The sequence below is a fragment of the Octopus sinensis genome, linkage group LG2 (assembly GCF_006345805.1).
Source record: "Octopus sinensis linkage group LG2, ASM634580v1, whole genome shotgun sequence".
NCBI lineage: Eukaryota > Metazoa > Mollusca > Cephalopoda > Octopoda > Octopodidae > Octopus > Octopus sinensis.
The window spans coordinates 112,582,703-112,602,299 of NC_042998.1; the positions used below are offsets into that span (position 1 = coordinate 112,582,703).

General features: G+C 34.4%; 1 protein-coding gene across 6 annotated transcripts in view; it reads right to left on the reverse strand.

Moving 5' to 3' along the window:
* Positions 1-2,707: 2,707 nt before the first annotated feature.
* The window catches only part of LOC115232572 (ras and EF-hand domain-containing protein homolog), a 117,634-nt gene continuing 100,744 nt past the window's right edge, over positions 2,708-19,597 (reverse strand). For 5 of the 6 annotated variants that reach the window (XM_036498932.1, XM_036498935.1, XM_036498936.1 and 2 more), the window contains exons 14-18: positions 17,638-17,719; positions 15,973-16,087; positions 15,736-15,855; positions 14,551-14,627; positions 10,525-11,605 (exon numbers count right to left, since the gene is read on the reverse strand). In XM_036498932.1, coding sequence (XP_036354825.1) covers positions 11,500-11,605; positions 14,551-14,627; positions 15,736-15,855; positions 15,973-16,087; positions 17,638-17,719 — 500 coding nt within the window. In that variant the 3' untranslated portion in view covers positions 10,525-11,499. Of the gene's footprint in view, positions 2,748-10,524; positions 11,606-14,550; positions 14,628-15,735; positions 15,856-15,972; positions 16,088-17,637; positions 17,720-19,597 lie in introns of those variants that run through there. The other variant, XM_036498939.1, reaches the window with a different exon arrangement.

Genomic DNA, 19,597 nt, shown 5'->3' on the forward strand with positions numbered 1-19,597 from the left:
ATGAAGATGTAGGTACGTACATATATGCATATGTTTTATTTATTAATTTGTTATTACACGACAGAACGCACGCATCAATTTCTAAGTAAGTTTGTTCTAAATATATATCGATACAGATTAGATTATATATTTTTCGAACGTTGAATTGCCGTTAGAACTGAAGAAATACTCGGTTAATTACCCTTACAAAGCAGAAACATTTATCAACAACCCATATCCTTTAAAGACTCCGGCTGGGCGCTTTACTATTAAGTTAAACTGCCCGCTGACAAATTCATCCACGAAATTAAACGCTAAGTAGTTAAATGTACAATGGCTGGTTGTTTACAATTTTTCTCGCTTTGCTGCTGTCCTAACGGCAATTCTGCGTTCGAAAAAATCATCTAATTTGTATCATTCTATACACATCTCGTCGTTTATGATTACAAGGAAGTGAAGTAGCTGAATACACCACACTACACATTGTTTATATTCATACACGTATATATATATATATATATATATATAACATTTACACACACACCTACGCACACGCACACACAAACGTGTGCGTGTGTATGTGTGTGTGTGTGTATCATAGCGGCCTGACTCAGTCCCATAGCACTTAAAGTTTCTTGAGCGTTGGACACGTCCACCTCGACAAATGTTCTAAGACAGAGAATAGAGTTGGAAATTACAACTGCTTTCAAGATATTTAGGCTTCTATCGGTTAGTTCAGGTCACAAGGCTGTAATTCCATCAAAGCGATATTAGTTATGACAACTGTTGCTAATGTTCTTCAAAATAATGACTAATCAACTGACTAGTGCCTAGAATTCGCCTTCCCCACAACGTGTTGTGCCATATACAAAGAAGGGAAGTGGTTGAATATACCTCACTACACATTGGTATGAAAATGTCACCAACATCCTATCCGCAGCTTGTGGACCTAAAAGTACAAAAATAACTGATATTACAATGATAGAATAACAGCTAGGTGACCTAAACTGCGCACAAACGACTAAATATCTTAAAGCCATTTTGAACCTCTATCGAGTTCCCGTTAGGGGCCTGCGAATATTTTGGTTGCACGGAACCGAATCAAACTATTTAAAATAATATACATATATGTGTGTGTATGTATGCGTGCGTATTGTGTGTGTGTGTGTGTGTGTGTGTGTGTGTGTGTGTGTGTGTGGTGTGTGTGTGTGCACGCATGTATGTGTGCATGCATCTATATATATCACCAGCTGTGTGCCATACAAGATGTATACCCACTTTTAGAAGGCATGAAACTGTGGAATTAACTGAGATAAAATTTCTTTAGAAACTTATGTTAAAAACGATATGAGACTAATTTTTCCCCACTGCTCAAAATATTCTGTCTCCATTTTATATTAAACACGTAATTTTATATCAACCTATTTCTTGATACTAAGGTCAATTCGTCTAAATTATGTCTACCAGTGTTAATCCCAGCTCCCTAAGCTTTGTACATTTCATCATTGAGAATATAAATTGACTATTTAGAGCAACTTTTAAATAGTCTATATAAACATGTCCTATTTCCTTGTAGCAAAAACCTGACACAACAGAATCGCCGCCTAAATTTTCAGTGTTTAGTTTAGATAAGCATGTAGTATAACTTAACACCTAAACAGTATCTAATTTATGACATAAACGTACTTTATATCTCACATGCAAACATACATGCGTACATTCACACACATATGCACATATACGCACGCACACACATGCACACACACTCACACACACACACACAAATACACACACGTTATATACATTATTTATAGAAGAGCGTGAATATTAAAGAAAAGTATACGGTGTAATTCTAAATAGTTTAAATGTTTGTTCCGAAGCTACCAGTTTAGGAACAATTATTTCTTCGTAGGCAATAGATATCAGCTTTCTAATGAAAATAGCGTTAAGTTGAACTACACTTGTACCAATAAACTTCCATTCTTCCATATCCAGTACTAAGAAAATAGTTTTTCCTTATGATCACGCACAACTCTACTCTATGTACCTTCAGCTATCTTAATATCTGCCCGCTGAACAGCATAAGCCTTTTTGAATCATTAGTTTATTTAGCTAAAGTCCCTCTTGCAATCAATGATTTGGAAAGAGTCTTACAATTGTTTTTATTCAGCCATTCAGAAAGATACCTCCCTACTTCTCTCTCCAAATATATTTGGATTTTAAAGAATGATATTATTAACATTTACAAGTAGTTAGTAGTAGTAGTAGTAGTAGTAGTAGTAGTAGTAGTAGTTGCTGTTGTTGTTGCTGTTGTTGTATTGAGAGCTAGCAGAGTTGTTAACGCACCGGACAAAATGCTTAGCAAAATTTTTCCGACTCTTTACATTTTCATTTCAAATCCCGCTGAGGTTAACTTTCCCTTTCGTTCTTTCGTGGGCAGATGAAGTAAAGAACCAGTCAAGTATAAGGATTGATGTAACCAACTTCCCTCCTTCCCTCAAATTACTGGGCTTGTGCCAAATTAGAGTTATCATATACATGAGTATGTATGTATGTATATATATATATATATATTATATATATATATATATATATATATATTATATATATATATATATATATATATACATATATAATATATATATATATATACACACCATATATATATAATATATATATATATATATATACATACCACATACATATGCATATTATAAATATGCATAAATATATATGTAGATATATATATATATATATATATATATATACATACACATACATATATAAATATGCATATATGCGTGTGTGGTGCGTGTGTGTCCATGCGTTATGTAAATAGTATATGCATATATATATATATATAGGTGTGTTGTGTGGTTGGGAGTGTGTGTGTGTAAATATACATACACATATATATGTGTATATATATGGATCAAAACAGTTTGATGCATACATGTAACTCCCAATAATTTTGTTGAGAGCCCGTTTTTACTTGACCACTCACTCGTGTGTGTGTGTGTGTGTGGTGTGTGCATGCGTGTGTGTGTGTGTGTGGTGTGTTGTGTGTGTGGCGCGCGCGGGATTTGTGTATGTGCGTGTATATATAGTATATTATATATAATAGATTATATATATATAACAAAGTGAAGTAAGTTGTAAGGTGCCGCACGAGTGGGAATATAGATGAAAGAAGGTTTGAAAATGCAATTTTAAAAAGATGTTTATTCACTGACCGGTTTCACTTTTTTAGAAAAAGATTGTCAAAAAAGTAAAATGTGAAAGCTTTGTAAAAGCTTTGTTGTGTTAAGTATGGTTGTCACAAGATATTTAAAATACATATATACATCTTTGGTAATAATAAGGAAACGTTAAAACAGTTTACAAGGAAAATCGTGAGAAAAATATTAAAAAGGTTTGTTAAAAATATTAGGATTTCATTAAAATTCATGTTTGTTTGGAAGTATATATATATATATATACACACACACACAGAAAATTATAAGTTCAAAAAGGTCATATTTTGGTTGTATATATATACACAGAAGGAGATATATTTAGTTTACTAAGAATTTGAGAATTTTACGATAAAATGGTGAAACAGGTCAGTTCAGCTCAAATTCTTTGTAAGCTCCTAAATATATCTTCTTGTGTGTGTATATATATATAATATATATATATATATATATATACCACCAAAATATGACTTTTTATTTAACACAACCACTGGTAAAATTTCCACTTATTTCCTTCTTTCTTTTTCTCAAAATTTCATTGCGTCTTGCACCCTTTTCAAGAGTATATGCTTCAACACACGAACTCACAAAAAGAATTTGCAAACCCAAATCCAAAAACGATATATATAATATATATAGATATATCAATAATAATATAATAATAATAATAATAATAATAATAATAATAATAATAAGAATAGAATAATAATAAGAATAATACGAAAAAAGGCCCCCGGATTGACAGAATATCTACAGAACTGGACCCCTTAGAAGAGCAAAAGTGGAGGAGTGTCAAGGTAGAAGATATAAGATCTGCTCTCAGGAGGTCAAGCAAATGGAAGTCTCCAGGAAAGGATAAAATTCCTAACTTCTGGCTGAATGCCTTCCCAGAGAGCCATGAACTGCTAACAGAACTGTACAATGATGTTTGCAACACCCTAGTAGGATGCCTCCTTGGCTAGTTAATGGGTTAACATCCTGCTTCAAAAATGAAGAATCAAATGAACCCAAAAACTATAGAACATAACCTGCTTAACAACTATGTTACAAAACACTAACATCTGTCCTGACGGAATATAACCTATAGTTTTTAACAGACAGCAGCATATTCCCTAATGAACAGAAAGGGATGTAACGTGGATCCTACGGCTTGTAAAGACCAACTACTCATCAATAAGATGATCTTAGAAGATTGTCACAAACGACACAAAAACTTATCAATAGCCTGGATAGACTATAAAAAGGCTTTTGATAGCCTACCACATAGTGGATTAGGAAATGCCTTGAAATGTATAAGATAGCACCAATCTGCGAAAACTTCTTGACTGTAAGTATGAGATCATGGAGAACCACACTAACTCTGAACAGTGACAGTGAATCCCTAAATGCTGGTGTGATGTAAAAATTTCGTTGTGGCATTTTCCAGGGTGACTCACTGTCACCACTCCTCTTTTGTTTATCCTTAATACCTCTCTCAAAGCTGCTCAATGACGCGCAGTACGGGTATAAATGTTTGATAAAAATATAAATCATCTCGTTTACATGGATGATTTAAAGCTTTTTGCAAAAAAAAATGATCAACAATCAAGGGCTTACTAGCGATAGTCAAACATTCAGTGACGACATCAGAATGCAATTCGGCCTCGATAAATGTGCAAAGGCTACCTTTATCAAAGGAAAAATGACAGAACATCTAACGTTAACCTTGACCAACGAATGTCATAAAAGAACTAGACCCAGCGGAGAGCTACAAGTACCTAGGGGTAATTGAAGGGAACGGAATAAGGCATTCAGAGATGAAGGAAAGGATCAGGAGAGAATGCTATCGAAGAGTGAGAGCAATACTCAAGACAGAGCTGAATGCAAGAAACAGGATCGAAGCAATCAATGCATTAGCTATACCAGAAAAACTCTGAGGACTGGATGTTAAAAACTTGTCTCAAAAACATGAAACAAGAAAGCATCATACTCAGTCACAAAACAGGCAAAGGAATATAAGTGAATTCCGAATACAACCAATTTCGGGAATTAGAGATATAGACATACAAGAACAAGCACAGAAAGAAAAAGCTAGGCCATGAAAACCCGTGCCAAAAACTGCGGCCTTAGTATTCTGAATAATAAATGGCAAGAAAAACCTCTCTATGGCAAATACCCAAAGAGAGCGAATATTGCAGATATCGACAAAGCCCTGACCCATAATGGCTAAGGGCTCCTCTGGCTAAAATCTGAAACAGAGGGGTTTATCATAGCAGCTCAAGATCAATGCCTACCAACAAGAAAACTACCAGCCAACATATTAAAGATCAGAAGCAGTCCAACGTGTCGTGTATGCAAGCAACAAAATGAAACCATTGACCATGTGGTCTACAAGTGCAGTCTTCTAGCGCCTACAGAGTATCTCAACAGGCACGATAGAGCTGCACAATATATTCACTGGGTAATCTGTAAAAACCTGGATTTGCCCCATGAAAAACAACTGGTGGAACACAAACCACCCCCAGTGCTTGAAAAGACCACATCTCACTCCTCTGGAACTTCACCATTCAAACTGACAGGAAGATAGATGCAAATAGGCCAGACATCATATTGAAAGACTTCAAACAAAGAACATGCCTCCTCATTGATATGACTGTCCCAATCGATATAAACGTATCTGTCAGGACCTCACCAAAAACTGAGAAAATATAAGATCTTGAAATAGAAATCAGCAAAATGTGGGAAGCTGATGAAGACTAAAACAATTACCTGTTGTCATAGGTGCCCTGGGAATGATAGCAAAAGGGGCTGAAGCTACCTAACTCAGATACCAGGAAACCCAAAAATGGCAGAAGTTCAAAAGATAGTGCTCATGGGAACTGCTCATATCCTACGCGATACCTCTCTATGTAACCTCAAGGTTTAAAACAACCATAATTTTCGGTTTAAAAAAAAAAAAAAAAAAAAAACTTTTTTTTTTTTAGACATTCATTAGATACCAACATCCCCACCCCCCAAATATATGGCACACTAGGCAAACAACAACATGAACTTCCCAACCCGTTGTCTCTTGAGGTCTCTGGGTGAGACTTGGAGCCAACTTGTACAAATATAAAGCAAAAGTCAAACATAGAATAATAATAATAATAATAATAATAATAGGGAGTATATTAAATCAAATTTCACAATATAAGTATATAAAATATAAATTAGAGATAAAACCACTATTATGCAACTCAAACAGTGATAGACATAAACCAAAACATAAATAACAAATATTATATATTCTTATAAAACATATAACTAGATCTCAAAAAGTATAAAAATATATGTAAGTAATAATGAACTAATTTATTCTTGGTTATATGTTTATGCATTTATAGATAGAGAAAATTTTAGATTTTTAATTACTATATTTGTTGATTATAATTTAGATACTTATTTTTATGTATTTATTAATTTATAATTATTATATGCGAACTTAAATCTAAAAATATTAATAGTGATTATTTTGTTAAATAATTTGGTAATTAAATATTGGAGTATAACATGAGTTAAAGTTACTGGATAGTTTATTAATGTTTTATTAATATATATATATTATATATATATATATAATATATATTATATAATATATATAATATATATATATATATATATATATGTATATGTATGTATATACATACATACATATATCAACTTGAGAGGAGGGTAGTCTTCTTATGAAAAAAAAAAACTGTATCCCCATATGGAAGTAGTGCTTTTGGCTGAACTACTCAAAAGTGAAATAGAGAATATTTTAAATATAACAGAATACGCGATGTCGAAGAAATTTCTACATGGTCGTTTGAATCTCGAGAAATAATTGTCAAATCATTTCGAAAACGCAAAAATCAGCTTTATAAAAGGAAGGATACACTGAACAATATAATCCAAGATACGGAAAAAAATTTTGATCGCCACGGCTGGAATGTCTTTGATCATAACTCTACCCAAATGAGATCGAACCTTGGGCTGAAAAACAGAATCCAAGCATGAAGTAAGAAGAGCAACAATAAATACAGCTTGTAACAAAGAACTTTGTCGTCTTATGGTTCATTATAATTTTAATTTACTTGGAATTAAATATTTTTTCTTCTTCAATGCAATAGAAAATAAATATCATTATTCTAAATAACAGATATCTTTGTCTGAAACCACACAACGTAAATCAATATGAAAGAAGCAAAAAGTTAATCATGTTCATCTTGATTACAAAAGTTATCTCCCTTCAACTAAAGTATGATAGAAAAGAACAGTGAGCGGCTAGAAATAGCAGCCAAACTCTCATTTAAATCTCAAACAAATTACTTAAATGAAGAAAGTCACTAGATGATACACATATATAGACTGGCTGGTAGATCATAGTTTACTTAGTCAAAGCTAGAACTAAGCAACAACAACAACGAATCCACTTATTTTATTATCTGTGCTGAACTATTGCTGTAAGGACGTTTTAGTCAATCCTGTATTTATTGTATCTTCTTATCGAGGCAAAGTCAACTTCAAGTTCAAGATAGAAAATAATTTTTGACAATTTCTTGTTGAATATGATTAACATAAAACATATACACACAAAGATCAACAAATACCTCACACGAAACTCAAGCTAGCTCTGCGTATACACACTCACGCATACACGAACACACGCAGACACATAGATAATATATAATATATATATATATATATATATATATATATATATATATATATATATTATATATATATATATATATATATATATATATATATATATACAGATCTATGTTTGTGTTGGTTTGTTTACGGCAGAGGAACGTAGCGGCTCGGCGAAATGTGACCGATACAAAAAGTACCAGACCTCAAAAAATAAGTCCTGGAGTTGATTTGCTAGACTAAATCCGTCAAAATGGTGCCCCAGCATGGCCGTAGTCTAATGACGGAAACTGGTAAAGAATAAAAGATATTTTATACTGTACATAATGTTCTGATCCTGATATACAGGGTGGGCCAATAAAATTTTTTCATTTTATTACATTTACATTTATTTACTGCAATTATATTTATCAAGACAGTTTAATCTCGTAAATGCTCAAAATTTCAAATTAACTTTTGCTTTTTTTTTTTTTTTTTTTGCAGGTACTGTAAATAATGGCAAATAATTTGAGTCTCGGTATGGATAGCTCCTGAGATGCACGGCATGTAGACTTTTGGGATTCTTCACAAACGTTAAAGCGACTCTCATCTCATTTTCTTCACTCATTGATGTACTAGGACGTCCAGAATTCGGTGCATTAACCATTGAACCCGTTTTTTTTTTGTTATTTTTGTTTGTTTGTTTGTTTGTTTTCATATTTATCTCTTAACGATAAATTGTCTGTCGTGTTGGTGGAGAAGCGTCAAATACTTCTCTCCATGCTGTGCGCACCTGCTCGGCATTTTCAGTCTTCCACTACTGCTTTAGAATCCACTTCCTTTGTTCTTGACTTAAATTATTTGCTATTATTCATGGTACCTGTAAAAAAATTAATAGGTTAGTTTTTAAAATGTATACCTACTTTTGGCCCAACCTGTATATGACAGTTACCTTCCGATATTCGAGCAGGAATACGAAACTGTATTATGTCCAATTGAGTTATCTCCCTTAATCTTAATGGATTTACTTTCTGTATCTTACAATCTTGATGGAATGATAAGGCTAGCTACTCAATCGCTGTAATCCACTTACTTCAGTTTCTGTCAACTAAATCCGCTCACAAAATTTTGGTCGACCCTAGGCAACAGTAGAAGGCACTTACTAATGTGGCACGCAGTGAGATTGAACTTGCAACCATGTGTTTGGGAAACAAAATTCTTACCACACAGCAATAGATAGATAGATAGATAGACAGAAAGAGAGAGAGAGAGAGAGAGAGAGAGAGAGAGAGAGAGAGAGAGAGAGATAGAGAGAAGAGAGAGAGAGAGAGAGAGAGAGAGAGAGAGAGAGAGAGAGATTTCGTTAAACACCGACTTTCATTGGGATTTGGGTCGACCATTTTCTTTTCTTTATATCGAATGTTTGTTATTCCTTACCTACTAAGCGCATCAGTTTGAGGGAGTAACAATATAGTCATTCGTCTCTCCAGATATAGCGCCCAAATCCCTCATAAATCTCACCTGTCGCCTTTTAAAATGAAGAACTCAGCAGACGCTTTAGTCCCACGTACTCATGAAAAACAAACGCGATGATCTTGGACGTAACATCGATTATCGGACTACTAAAACAGCTTTGGCCTCGGTGTAAACAAAAAACAGCCTCAAATTGTAATGGGGGATACAATAGACAGCATTGTCTTTTAAAATGACTTGATTTTCATGACTTAAAAGTACCTTGAAGAAAGGAAGAACACATTAGACAATGAGACGGGGTGCTCGGTACTCGAGTACAGTTGGTCATAGGTCGTTTCATCAGAGCTGATATGGTGGTTTGGATGGGTTTTGCTTCAATATCGAAAGAAAAAAAAAAACATCTAAATACTTCAAGCTAACGAAGGGAGCCCTCGATTTGCTATAAGTGGCAAGCAAAGATCCTTCAAATCATACTCAACCATCAAAAACAAGGATAAATTTGGACACCATAAATATTCGATATATTATGCCTGAAAACGAAAGACAAGGTAATCATAGTAGGAATCTTCAGCTCATTGATCTGCTTGACCAGCGGTTTTGGTCCAGATATCAACACATACAACAATCATGACAACAACAGCAGCAGTAACAACAACAACAACAACAAAAGTTTTAGTTATTTATCTATTTATTAAGTTATGTATTTATTTAGTGTATTTCTCTGTTCATATCCTGTTGCATATCATACTCTTATCACTATTGATATTTTGTGCGTGTGTGTGTGAGTGTCGGTATTTTAGTGTAGGTACGTGTAAATCTTCGTGTGGAGGGGGGGGGAAATTTATCCATGTGCACGCATGTGTATGTGCATGAGTGTGTATATGCATATGCTCTTGTATGGGCAGTTGAATTAATAAACATACATACGAGTGTATATGCGCGTGTATGTATGTGTGTGTGTGTGTGTGTGTGTGTGTGTGTGTGTGTGTGTGTGTGTGTGTTGTTTATGTATGTCTGTATGAGCATGCTTGAGTGTATTCGACCGGGTACATTTATTTAAGAACAATGGCTTGTTTGTGTGTGTGTATGTCTGCGTGTGTATGTGTGTATATATATGATTATCCACGTGTTTATGTGCAGAAGTGGATGGTGATGATGATGAAGACGTCGATAGTCGCGATCTCAGTGCTGTTGGTGAAGGTGCTGACGATGGTAATGGCGGTGGCGGTGATGGTGGTAGTGGTGGTGACGCTCCAAGTAGAGTTTGTTATTTTCTGTTTTCTTGTTGTTTTTTTTTTTCCACATCAGAATTTTTTTTTTTTTTTACTATAATGTTGTCAAGACAATTGTTTCTACACTGCCTTTCATAGGAAAAAACAATCACACGTCTTCCGTTAAAAGTATGTTAATTAGAGATTGGCAATCGTTGGAGGGAAAGAAATTAATGAGATTCATGCATTTCCCAAAATAAAGGGAACCGAAATGATAATAACCGGAGATCGAATCAGAACCAATGAGAACGTTCTCCCTTCGATTTGTGATAATATCTACAGATTGATACTTGTCAGATTCATGATGATTATCAACATTGTTACTACTAGTTATTAGTGTGTGTGTATATTATATATATATATTCTGCCTGCAGTTGGGAAGATGGAGGTATATATTATAAATTCACCAAGATCGAAATCAAAATGCGTCCCGATGCATATATCTATTGATGTAATAGTGAGAATAATGTACCATATTGGAAAATGGTGTTATTACAAATGTATAAAGTTCCAAATACATGCAAATAATTTATACACAGAAAATATATTATATGAATATACATATATACATACATACATGTGTGTGTGTGTGTGTGTTGGTGTGTGTGTGTGTGTGTGTGTGTGTGCATGCTTATGTTTCTATGTATGTATGTATGTATGTATGTATGTATGTATGTATGTATGTATGTATGCACGTATGTATTATAACGTCTTTTGTATTTTACGCGAAAAAACAATACCCTTGTTCTTTACATCTGTACAGGTATGTATGTACATGTATACATACGTGTGACTATATATATACATACATATATGTATGTATGTATAATGGATAATAAAATGGATGGTTTGCACCTGGTAGCCATATATATATATATATCAAACATTTTTATCCTGGGTCTTTTACGACATCAAGTTCTGCAACAGATGCCAGGCTTCTTCGTTGGCTCATTTCTCATTTCATACAAACGCATTCCAACGGAACGAACTTCTAAATCTTCGTTTGTGCGTAATAACCTGCAATGATGTAAATGGAAAATATATGGAGTGTTAAGGTACAAACGTATTTGAAGTGTACATTATCTCTCATATATATTATATAAACGTACCTCTATACAAACCCAAATTACGACTGACGTAAAGTAGAATAAATTTGGGGATAAATACAAAATGAATACTTCAGTTCAGTATTGCAACTGATATTCATATTAGGGTTGATTTCTAAGACTCATAGTATCGTAGCATATACTTTAGCATATACTTCAGCATATATCAAGAGTTACACTAATGCTAGAACAGGGCGCCACTGCATAGTGCCAAGGACTCTAAATTTGCTATCAAAATATAGGACAAGATATCGCAACAGCCAGAGCTTTAGGGGACTACAGCTCTTCAATATCCTCCTGAAGGACCTGAGAGACCTGCATGGGGTGAATGTACGTGTTTTCAAAACGAAACTGGACCTCTTACTGTCAAGTGTCCCAGATGAACCAGCTTCACAGCAGGAAGTGCAAATGAGGGAAGCGGCATCAAACTCCCTCATGCCCCAAATGTCAATTTCTAAAAATAATTAGTGAAGTAAAATTATGTAGCAACACCAAATGGCGGTGCCCCAGCATGGCCCATAGCTCATGAGCTGAAACTAGATCAAATCAAATCATATATATAATATATATATATATATATATTATATATATAATATATATATAAATAAAAATACAAAATGGGACAAGAATGCAAAACATTCAAATAGACGATACAAAAACGGACGGGTCATTCGAAGCCTCTAATCTTCAGTCAAGAACCGGATCAATCAGCCGAAATTGCGAGGATGATCCCGTTCTTGACTGAAGATTAGAGGCTTCGAATGACCCGTCCGTTTTTTTTGTATCGTCTATTTGAATGTTTTGCGTTGTTATCCCATTTTATATTTTATATATATATATATATATATATTACATACATACATACATACATACATACATACATACATACATACATACATACATACATACATACATACATACATACATACATATACTCAATTTCAATATATATTTAGCTTGATTTTATTGGTCCTATTTTAACGCCACTTCCTTTATACTTTATAATACGTCATTTCCTACTACCATTTCATCTGCTTATTTTTATCTCGTTATCTTTTTTCCCTCGATGAAATTTTCCATTCGATATACTTCGGTGAGGTACCGCATAGAACTCTCAGATATACATATCCTTATATTTATCACCAATATACTAATCCTTCTTTATATTCATATGTATACTGATCGTTCTTCATGTTTATGCCAACACATCCATACACCAACTACCTCTGTTGATACTACATTTCTTTCGTGAATATTCATCTAGTATTTATACGCTCATTGATAACTTTTGTTCATATATTCACCCCTAATCTAGTCGAATACATTAATTTGCTACCGTCAGTTATATACAATAAGCTACATAGAATATCACTAAGGAAAGCAGTATATACTTGATGGTTGCCACAGTATTAACTAGTGACAACTGCATGTGTATTAGTTACGGACAGTTATTGAGTAGTATATCTGAAGTGGTGCAATAAGATCGAAATGTGTCCTGAATTTTCAATATATTTTTCAATAGTAAAACTTATTCTCCACTTTCCTATCTCCATTAATTTATAAATCAATTTAGAATCCGGAGTTGCTTCCCTTGCTTATTCGAACCAATTTAATCCTTTAGTTACCAATTTTCTCCTCATTATAGAAGTCATTTTAAGTCATCAAAATTGCTTGATTCAGTACATTATCTAAACCAAGAGGTTCTTAATCTATATGTTCTTCGCGCAGAAGAGGTTACTGGTTAATTGTCCCTTGCCCTCCCAGTAATTTTTTTTCGACTGAAAACAGTCACATAAATATATATCTAAGAACGGTTATATGCAACATGAAGATTTAACAAGAGACTGCTATATACAATATAGACTGTTGACTAGGACGGCTAGACATGAAATTAATTCTATAGGTTTTGACAGCCGTAATGGAGTTTTGTCTATTTGTAATGGAGTTTTGTCTACTTGATAACATAGCACAGATTAAATGCGTTTTGACGTTTATGCTTTTCTCGGGGCCATATGGAAGAGTAGGAGAAATGTAATGCTACAGTTTGTAAGTGATAACAACTTATTTTGGGAAGAGAGGAGAAATCTGATTTGTGGACAATGTGAATTTCACACGGATTTTCACATATTAAATGAAGTGAAAGGATTCAAATACGAACTCAAATCTCATCATGCCCACGTCTTCTCAAAATCACCAACTATCGTCAAGCGATCGTCGAAGAATGTATTTTATAATCAAAGTTGTATGTCAAGGGAGGGAACTTTATATAATTTTATAAATGTAGGGGAGATCATATATTTTTCTTAAACTAAAAATAAATATAATAGTAAACATTATAAATAAACAATAAAAGATGAATTAATTAATATAACCTCAGGTGGTAAACAAATATAGAAATTACTGGATGAGAAACCTCAACGTTGCTGTTTAGCCCTCGGCAAGCGCTCAAGGAGCAGACCTATGATGAAAGTAATTTCACCTGTGGCCATTCGTCTTAATTTCGGGTAACCTATCTAGAAGTATGTTACTCAATGAGTCTTCCTATTTTTAAAAAAAACAACGTCGTATGATTTACGGTAAGTATGGCTGCTAAATCCCGCAGGTCTTGCGATAACGGTAAAGATCCCTCTTTATCTTGTGGTTGTTCGACCCGCTAGAAACAACAGGAAAAGTCTGTCTGAAATTCTACTAAGAAGAAGGCATAAATACAAAGTCCTGGCTACCCATAATAAGAACGGAGCAGCATTAATTATTAGGTTGCCCTGGAACTAAACAACAACGAGAACATAAACGTTTGCAGATTCCTAAGTACACCGCTCTGTACACACTAGAAACACAACATAGAGGAAATGATACCTTGTTAACTCTAATACTGCTTCATTAATATTGTTTCCATCCTTGGCACTTGTTTCAATAAAAAGACCTTCAAATGTCTGAAATAAGAACAGAAATATATAATATATCAATGTACTTTATATGATAGACATTACTTGGAGCACATCTCTATTGATACGTATTTGTGTGTGTGTGTGTGTGTGTGTGTGTGTGTGTGTGTGTGTGTGAGTGAATGCACTCCTCCGTCATACAAGGGTCCGCTCGATCAGCTGTTAAGCCGGCTAGTGATATTGATAACCCTCCTGTTATTAGCACATTACTTCCTCAGATACCACAGACTTCTTTAAGTGCGAGGCAAGAACGAGTAAATTATCTTGGTTCTGCTAATTTATAATGATCACTTATAATGATTATAATGATCCCTTCCTTCTCTAACCCCACCTTCATTACATCAAGCTCATCCGTCATCCACCACAAATAAATGAAATGAACAATTTTCAGGATTAAAATTTTAATGTTTACATTTTTATGTAATGTTAATTAATTTTCTAAAATATATGTTTATATAGTTTTATTATATCTGTAGTATTTTCTGTAATTTTCTTACTTACATGTTCAGCTTGATACAATATTAACCCCTGTAATCGGGAACAGTTGCTTAATCTGAAGAGTAAGGGCAACACTTAGAACCTTTTGGAAGGCATCCTTACATTTTACACACATAATACACATGTGGGGAAAAAGTAAATACGCCTTCCAAATCGTATATAGGACAATATTATCTAGTGTAGGCGAAATGCTTAGCAGTATTTCGTCTGTCTTTACGTTCTGAGTTCAAATTCCGCCGAGGTCGACTTTGCCTTTCATCCTCTCGGGGTCGATAAATTAAATACCAGTTGCGTACTGGGGTCGATATAATCGACTGGCACCTCCCCCAAAAATTCCGGGCCTTGTGCCTAGAATAGAAAAGAATATTATCCATTTGGGTTCCATAACATTAGAATAGGCTGTGAGTTGATCGAAAAAATTGGCTAGATTCTCCATGCAGACGGAGCGATCAAGTTGAAGCCTCCTCGTTTACTCATGAATATCTATAATGTGAATATATTGTATATTTTTATGCTGTGTGCTGTTGGTATGTGGATATTAATGTGTTTGTATACGAGTCATGTGTGTGGGTAATATTCTGTATAAACTCATAAATACCCTTGCTAATCTCTGGCCATCTTCAAACTTTACGGTTCGTCGATCGTGTGCTTCCATTTCAGCTCTCAAATCTGTTTTGTTGGCACACAACATAATAGGAAGACGTTTCTGGGCTCCATTCTACAACAAAAATATATAACAAGAATGATAAATCACTATATATATATATATATAAAGATGCAATTTCGAAAACCAAGAGTAAAACAGAATTGAAGTCTAATATGACGTGTGACTTACTTCAATCGTTTGCAACCAATCACGGACGTTTATAAATGACCGTTCGTAAGTACAATCGTACAAAAGTAATACACCGTCAGCTCGCCGGAAGTATGATTTGGCAATACTGCGGAACCTAAAACGTCGAGAATAGAAAACGTTTCACAAAAGTATAAAACCGTATCTTCATTACTGTCTTCATCATTTGTAAATATGAATTTAAAATTTTGACACAAGGCTAGCAGTTTCGGGCAAGGGGATAAGTCGACACCAATGTTCAACTGGCATTTATTTTATCGACCTTGAAAGGCGGAATTTGAACTTAGAACGTAAAAACGAGCGAAATGCTCCTAAGCATTTTATCTGGCGTGCAAACACTTCTGTCAACTCGCCACCCTATCATTTGTAAATATTAAACCTTCTCATGTATTTCCCCGACTTTTCTTAATCCTTGAACCCGGAAATCTCATTGCTTCTTTGATCCAATTATCACAAAACGTTTCATCTTATTTCTAGTAAATATATTCCAAGCATTTTCAATTAATTTTTGTGATATTCTTGTGACACTCGACCTTCACAGATATCCAGAAACGGTAAAAACCTTTTCATAGTTCATCCATCTTACAATATTTATTCATTAGCAATATGTATAGATTGCATGCAGAAGGATAAGGGTACGTAGAAATGCTAGTACCATATGTGTAGGGGTATGTATATGTGGGCTTAGCAGTGAATGAATTCATGGATGTTCGAAAACAAAAGTATGGAAGTTATTGTATTTGACTCTTAGAACTCATAGGGCCAGTTAATCGGTTTCGATAACACATAATATGCACCCGAGATCTCAACATTCACTCTGAACAGGAGACAATCCCGTCGTAGGGTTATTCGTTTACAGCTGAGAGAACGAAAGCAACAGGAAATGGGGTACTTTGCTCAAGAACCCAACACACCGCCCAATTTAGAATTCGAAACCACGATCCTGCAATCGTGACTACAACACCCTAACTACTGGGCCACGAGGACAATATAGTTGATATAATGTGACATAAGGAGTTCGAATTATGCACACACAAAGGAAGCGTCTAATATTAGCGTAATTTTCTGGCATTAGGTTTCTATACATTTTTAATGTACCAAATCCACGGATTATTTTCTATCTTTGTATAAAACCATCAATTTAAAGGCGACGAAAATTAAATTCTATAGCTTTCAATAAGAAAAGGTGAAAGTTGAGAGATTTAACTTGCAACTTAGTTGCAGAATTCTGTTCAACAGTAACTTCAAATTTCTTTTCCGAGCTAAAGGTTCACAAAGCCGGTTTTCCAAGATTCTGTGTTGCCTATATTTCCCCGCTAGACGGGACACCAGTCGGTCGCAGGATTACTCATTGTTTCCAGCTGAGTATAACTGAATCAACAGGAAATTAAGTGTTTTACTCAAGAACACAACGCATCGCCCGATCCAGGAATCGAAAATACAATCTTACAATCATGAGTGCAACACGCAACCATTAAGCAACCCGCCTCCACCAAGAGTAACTTACCTTTTCATTTAAAATGTTCTCTGATATAAACTAATCTAAGGACATTTACGATCGATATTGAAACTGTAAACGTTGGTTGAAGGTATGAGTATTTTATTGATATTATGGAAATTATGTTATAAAAACGAGAAGTAGCATACCTTTCTTGGCCTGCAGTGTCCCATAATTGCAATGCTATTGTGTGACCATCTACAGAAAGGGTCTTTGTTTGAAAGTCAACTCCTGAGCAAAAAACATTTTAAAAGTTATAAGTTTTGTACTTTTCAGAAGCTGTACTCATAAAACACAATAAAGGGAGAAGAAAAATAAACTAAAGTGATGACTATAAATCACGAGTTAAGCAATAGAGGTATGTTAAATATTGCACTGAATAAAGGACAGTGTGTGTGCGTGTGTGTACGTATTTGGGTATGGATGTAGACAGTTATGTGTGCGTGTATATGTATGCATACAACTAAAGTTGCTACAAAAGAAATCAATACAGGACGAAAAAAACATTTCTTAATACGTACATCAGTAGACGGTATGTGTGCCAGCCTACTTTTCAGCAAAAGATCAATGTGCGTGCGTGTGTGTGTGGTTGATAGAACTTAGAAACTTTTCAGAACAGTGATGGCAAGGATGGAGGATAAAATAAAGAAAATAGTACTGAGGAAATATCAGTCTTTATGTAAAGGATAGCCTGTAGTATTTGTAGAGAATACTTTGTAATGCTTGTAGATGCATAGGTTATGTTCAGTGAGATAGTGAGTACAATCTGGAGAGGGGTTGTTTGTAAAGCTTAAGGGTAGCATGTAACATTTATCGATGGGTAGTTTTGTAATGTTTGTAGAGGGTAGTTGAAGTGGAGTGGTTTGTAATGTTTGAAAAGGGGTGATTTATGCTGTTTGAAGAAGGATAGCTTGTAATGTTTACAGAGGAGTAACTTGTAATATTTGTAGAAGAGTAGCTTCTCATGTTTATTAAGAATTAACTAAAATGTGTGTATAGGTACCTTGTAAAGTCTGGAGGAGAGTATTCTTAATGTTTTTATTTATATAAGATAATTTATAAGGGTTCTTAGAGTGTAGTATTAAATGTTTCTGAAAGGGTAACTCGTATCTTTCTAGAGAAGTAGCTTGTAATGGAATGCGGTTCTTTTTTTTTTTTTCTGAAAATCTTGTTTCTAAAGATATTTCTTATCTATATTTGACATATATTTTTCCTGTTGCTTTCTTAATAGATTGCTTAACCACTAAAGTTATAAAGATGGCGTTTTACTGCCTGGGAATATACAGCTGTTGCGTTAAAATCGATACTTGTTGTGTTTTTGCTATTACTCTTGGCAATGCAAACAGTTTCACTGTTGTCGTTGGTATAAGTGACGGTGGACGTAATGGTGATGTAGTTGTTGTTTTCAATGCTCAACTTATTTTATAGACTAGCTGATGTAATAGGTAGAACGTCCACCTTTTTTTTATTTTACACTTAACAAATCGTTTAAAATCATTCGACCTACTTTACATTATCTCTTTCGGAATTTTTTTCAAACTTTCCCTGAAACATTGCCCTAGACATTTATAAATGGTGCAAGAAATAAAATATTTTGAGAAATCGCTAGAACTAATGATATCGACTTCTAAAATAGGTATGAGGTCACACATTTGGGGAGAGAAAAATGTCAATTATATCAACACCAGTATTTGACGGCTACTTATTTTGTGTACACGGCAGGAAGAAAGACAAATTTGAACTCAGGCGGATTTGTGTTCAGAACGAACGCAGGCAAAACTAAACACGGAAAGACATATTTAAATTATTACATTAATATCTAAAAGGCCTTTATAGTAAAATATGCGGCACCAATTGTATTCATTCGTTTATTTATTTTTCAGCCTCTGTAATGAGAAACGATGTCTTAGGATCGAGCTAATAGTGCTGAGCCTATCTCGCTTGACAGACGACACGCGAGGCCTATCACAGTGACACGTTGGTCGGAGCGATATTTCAGTCGCATCAATAAGCATGTTTGAGGATCCTGCGCTAAAGCAGGATGGATACAAGACAAGGACAGAAAAAAAAATTATTTATCAAATATTTATATTTGAAAAATACATATTG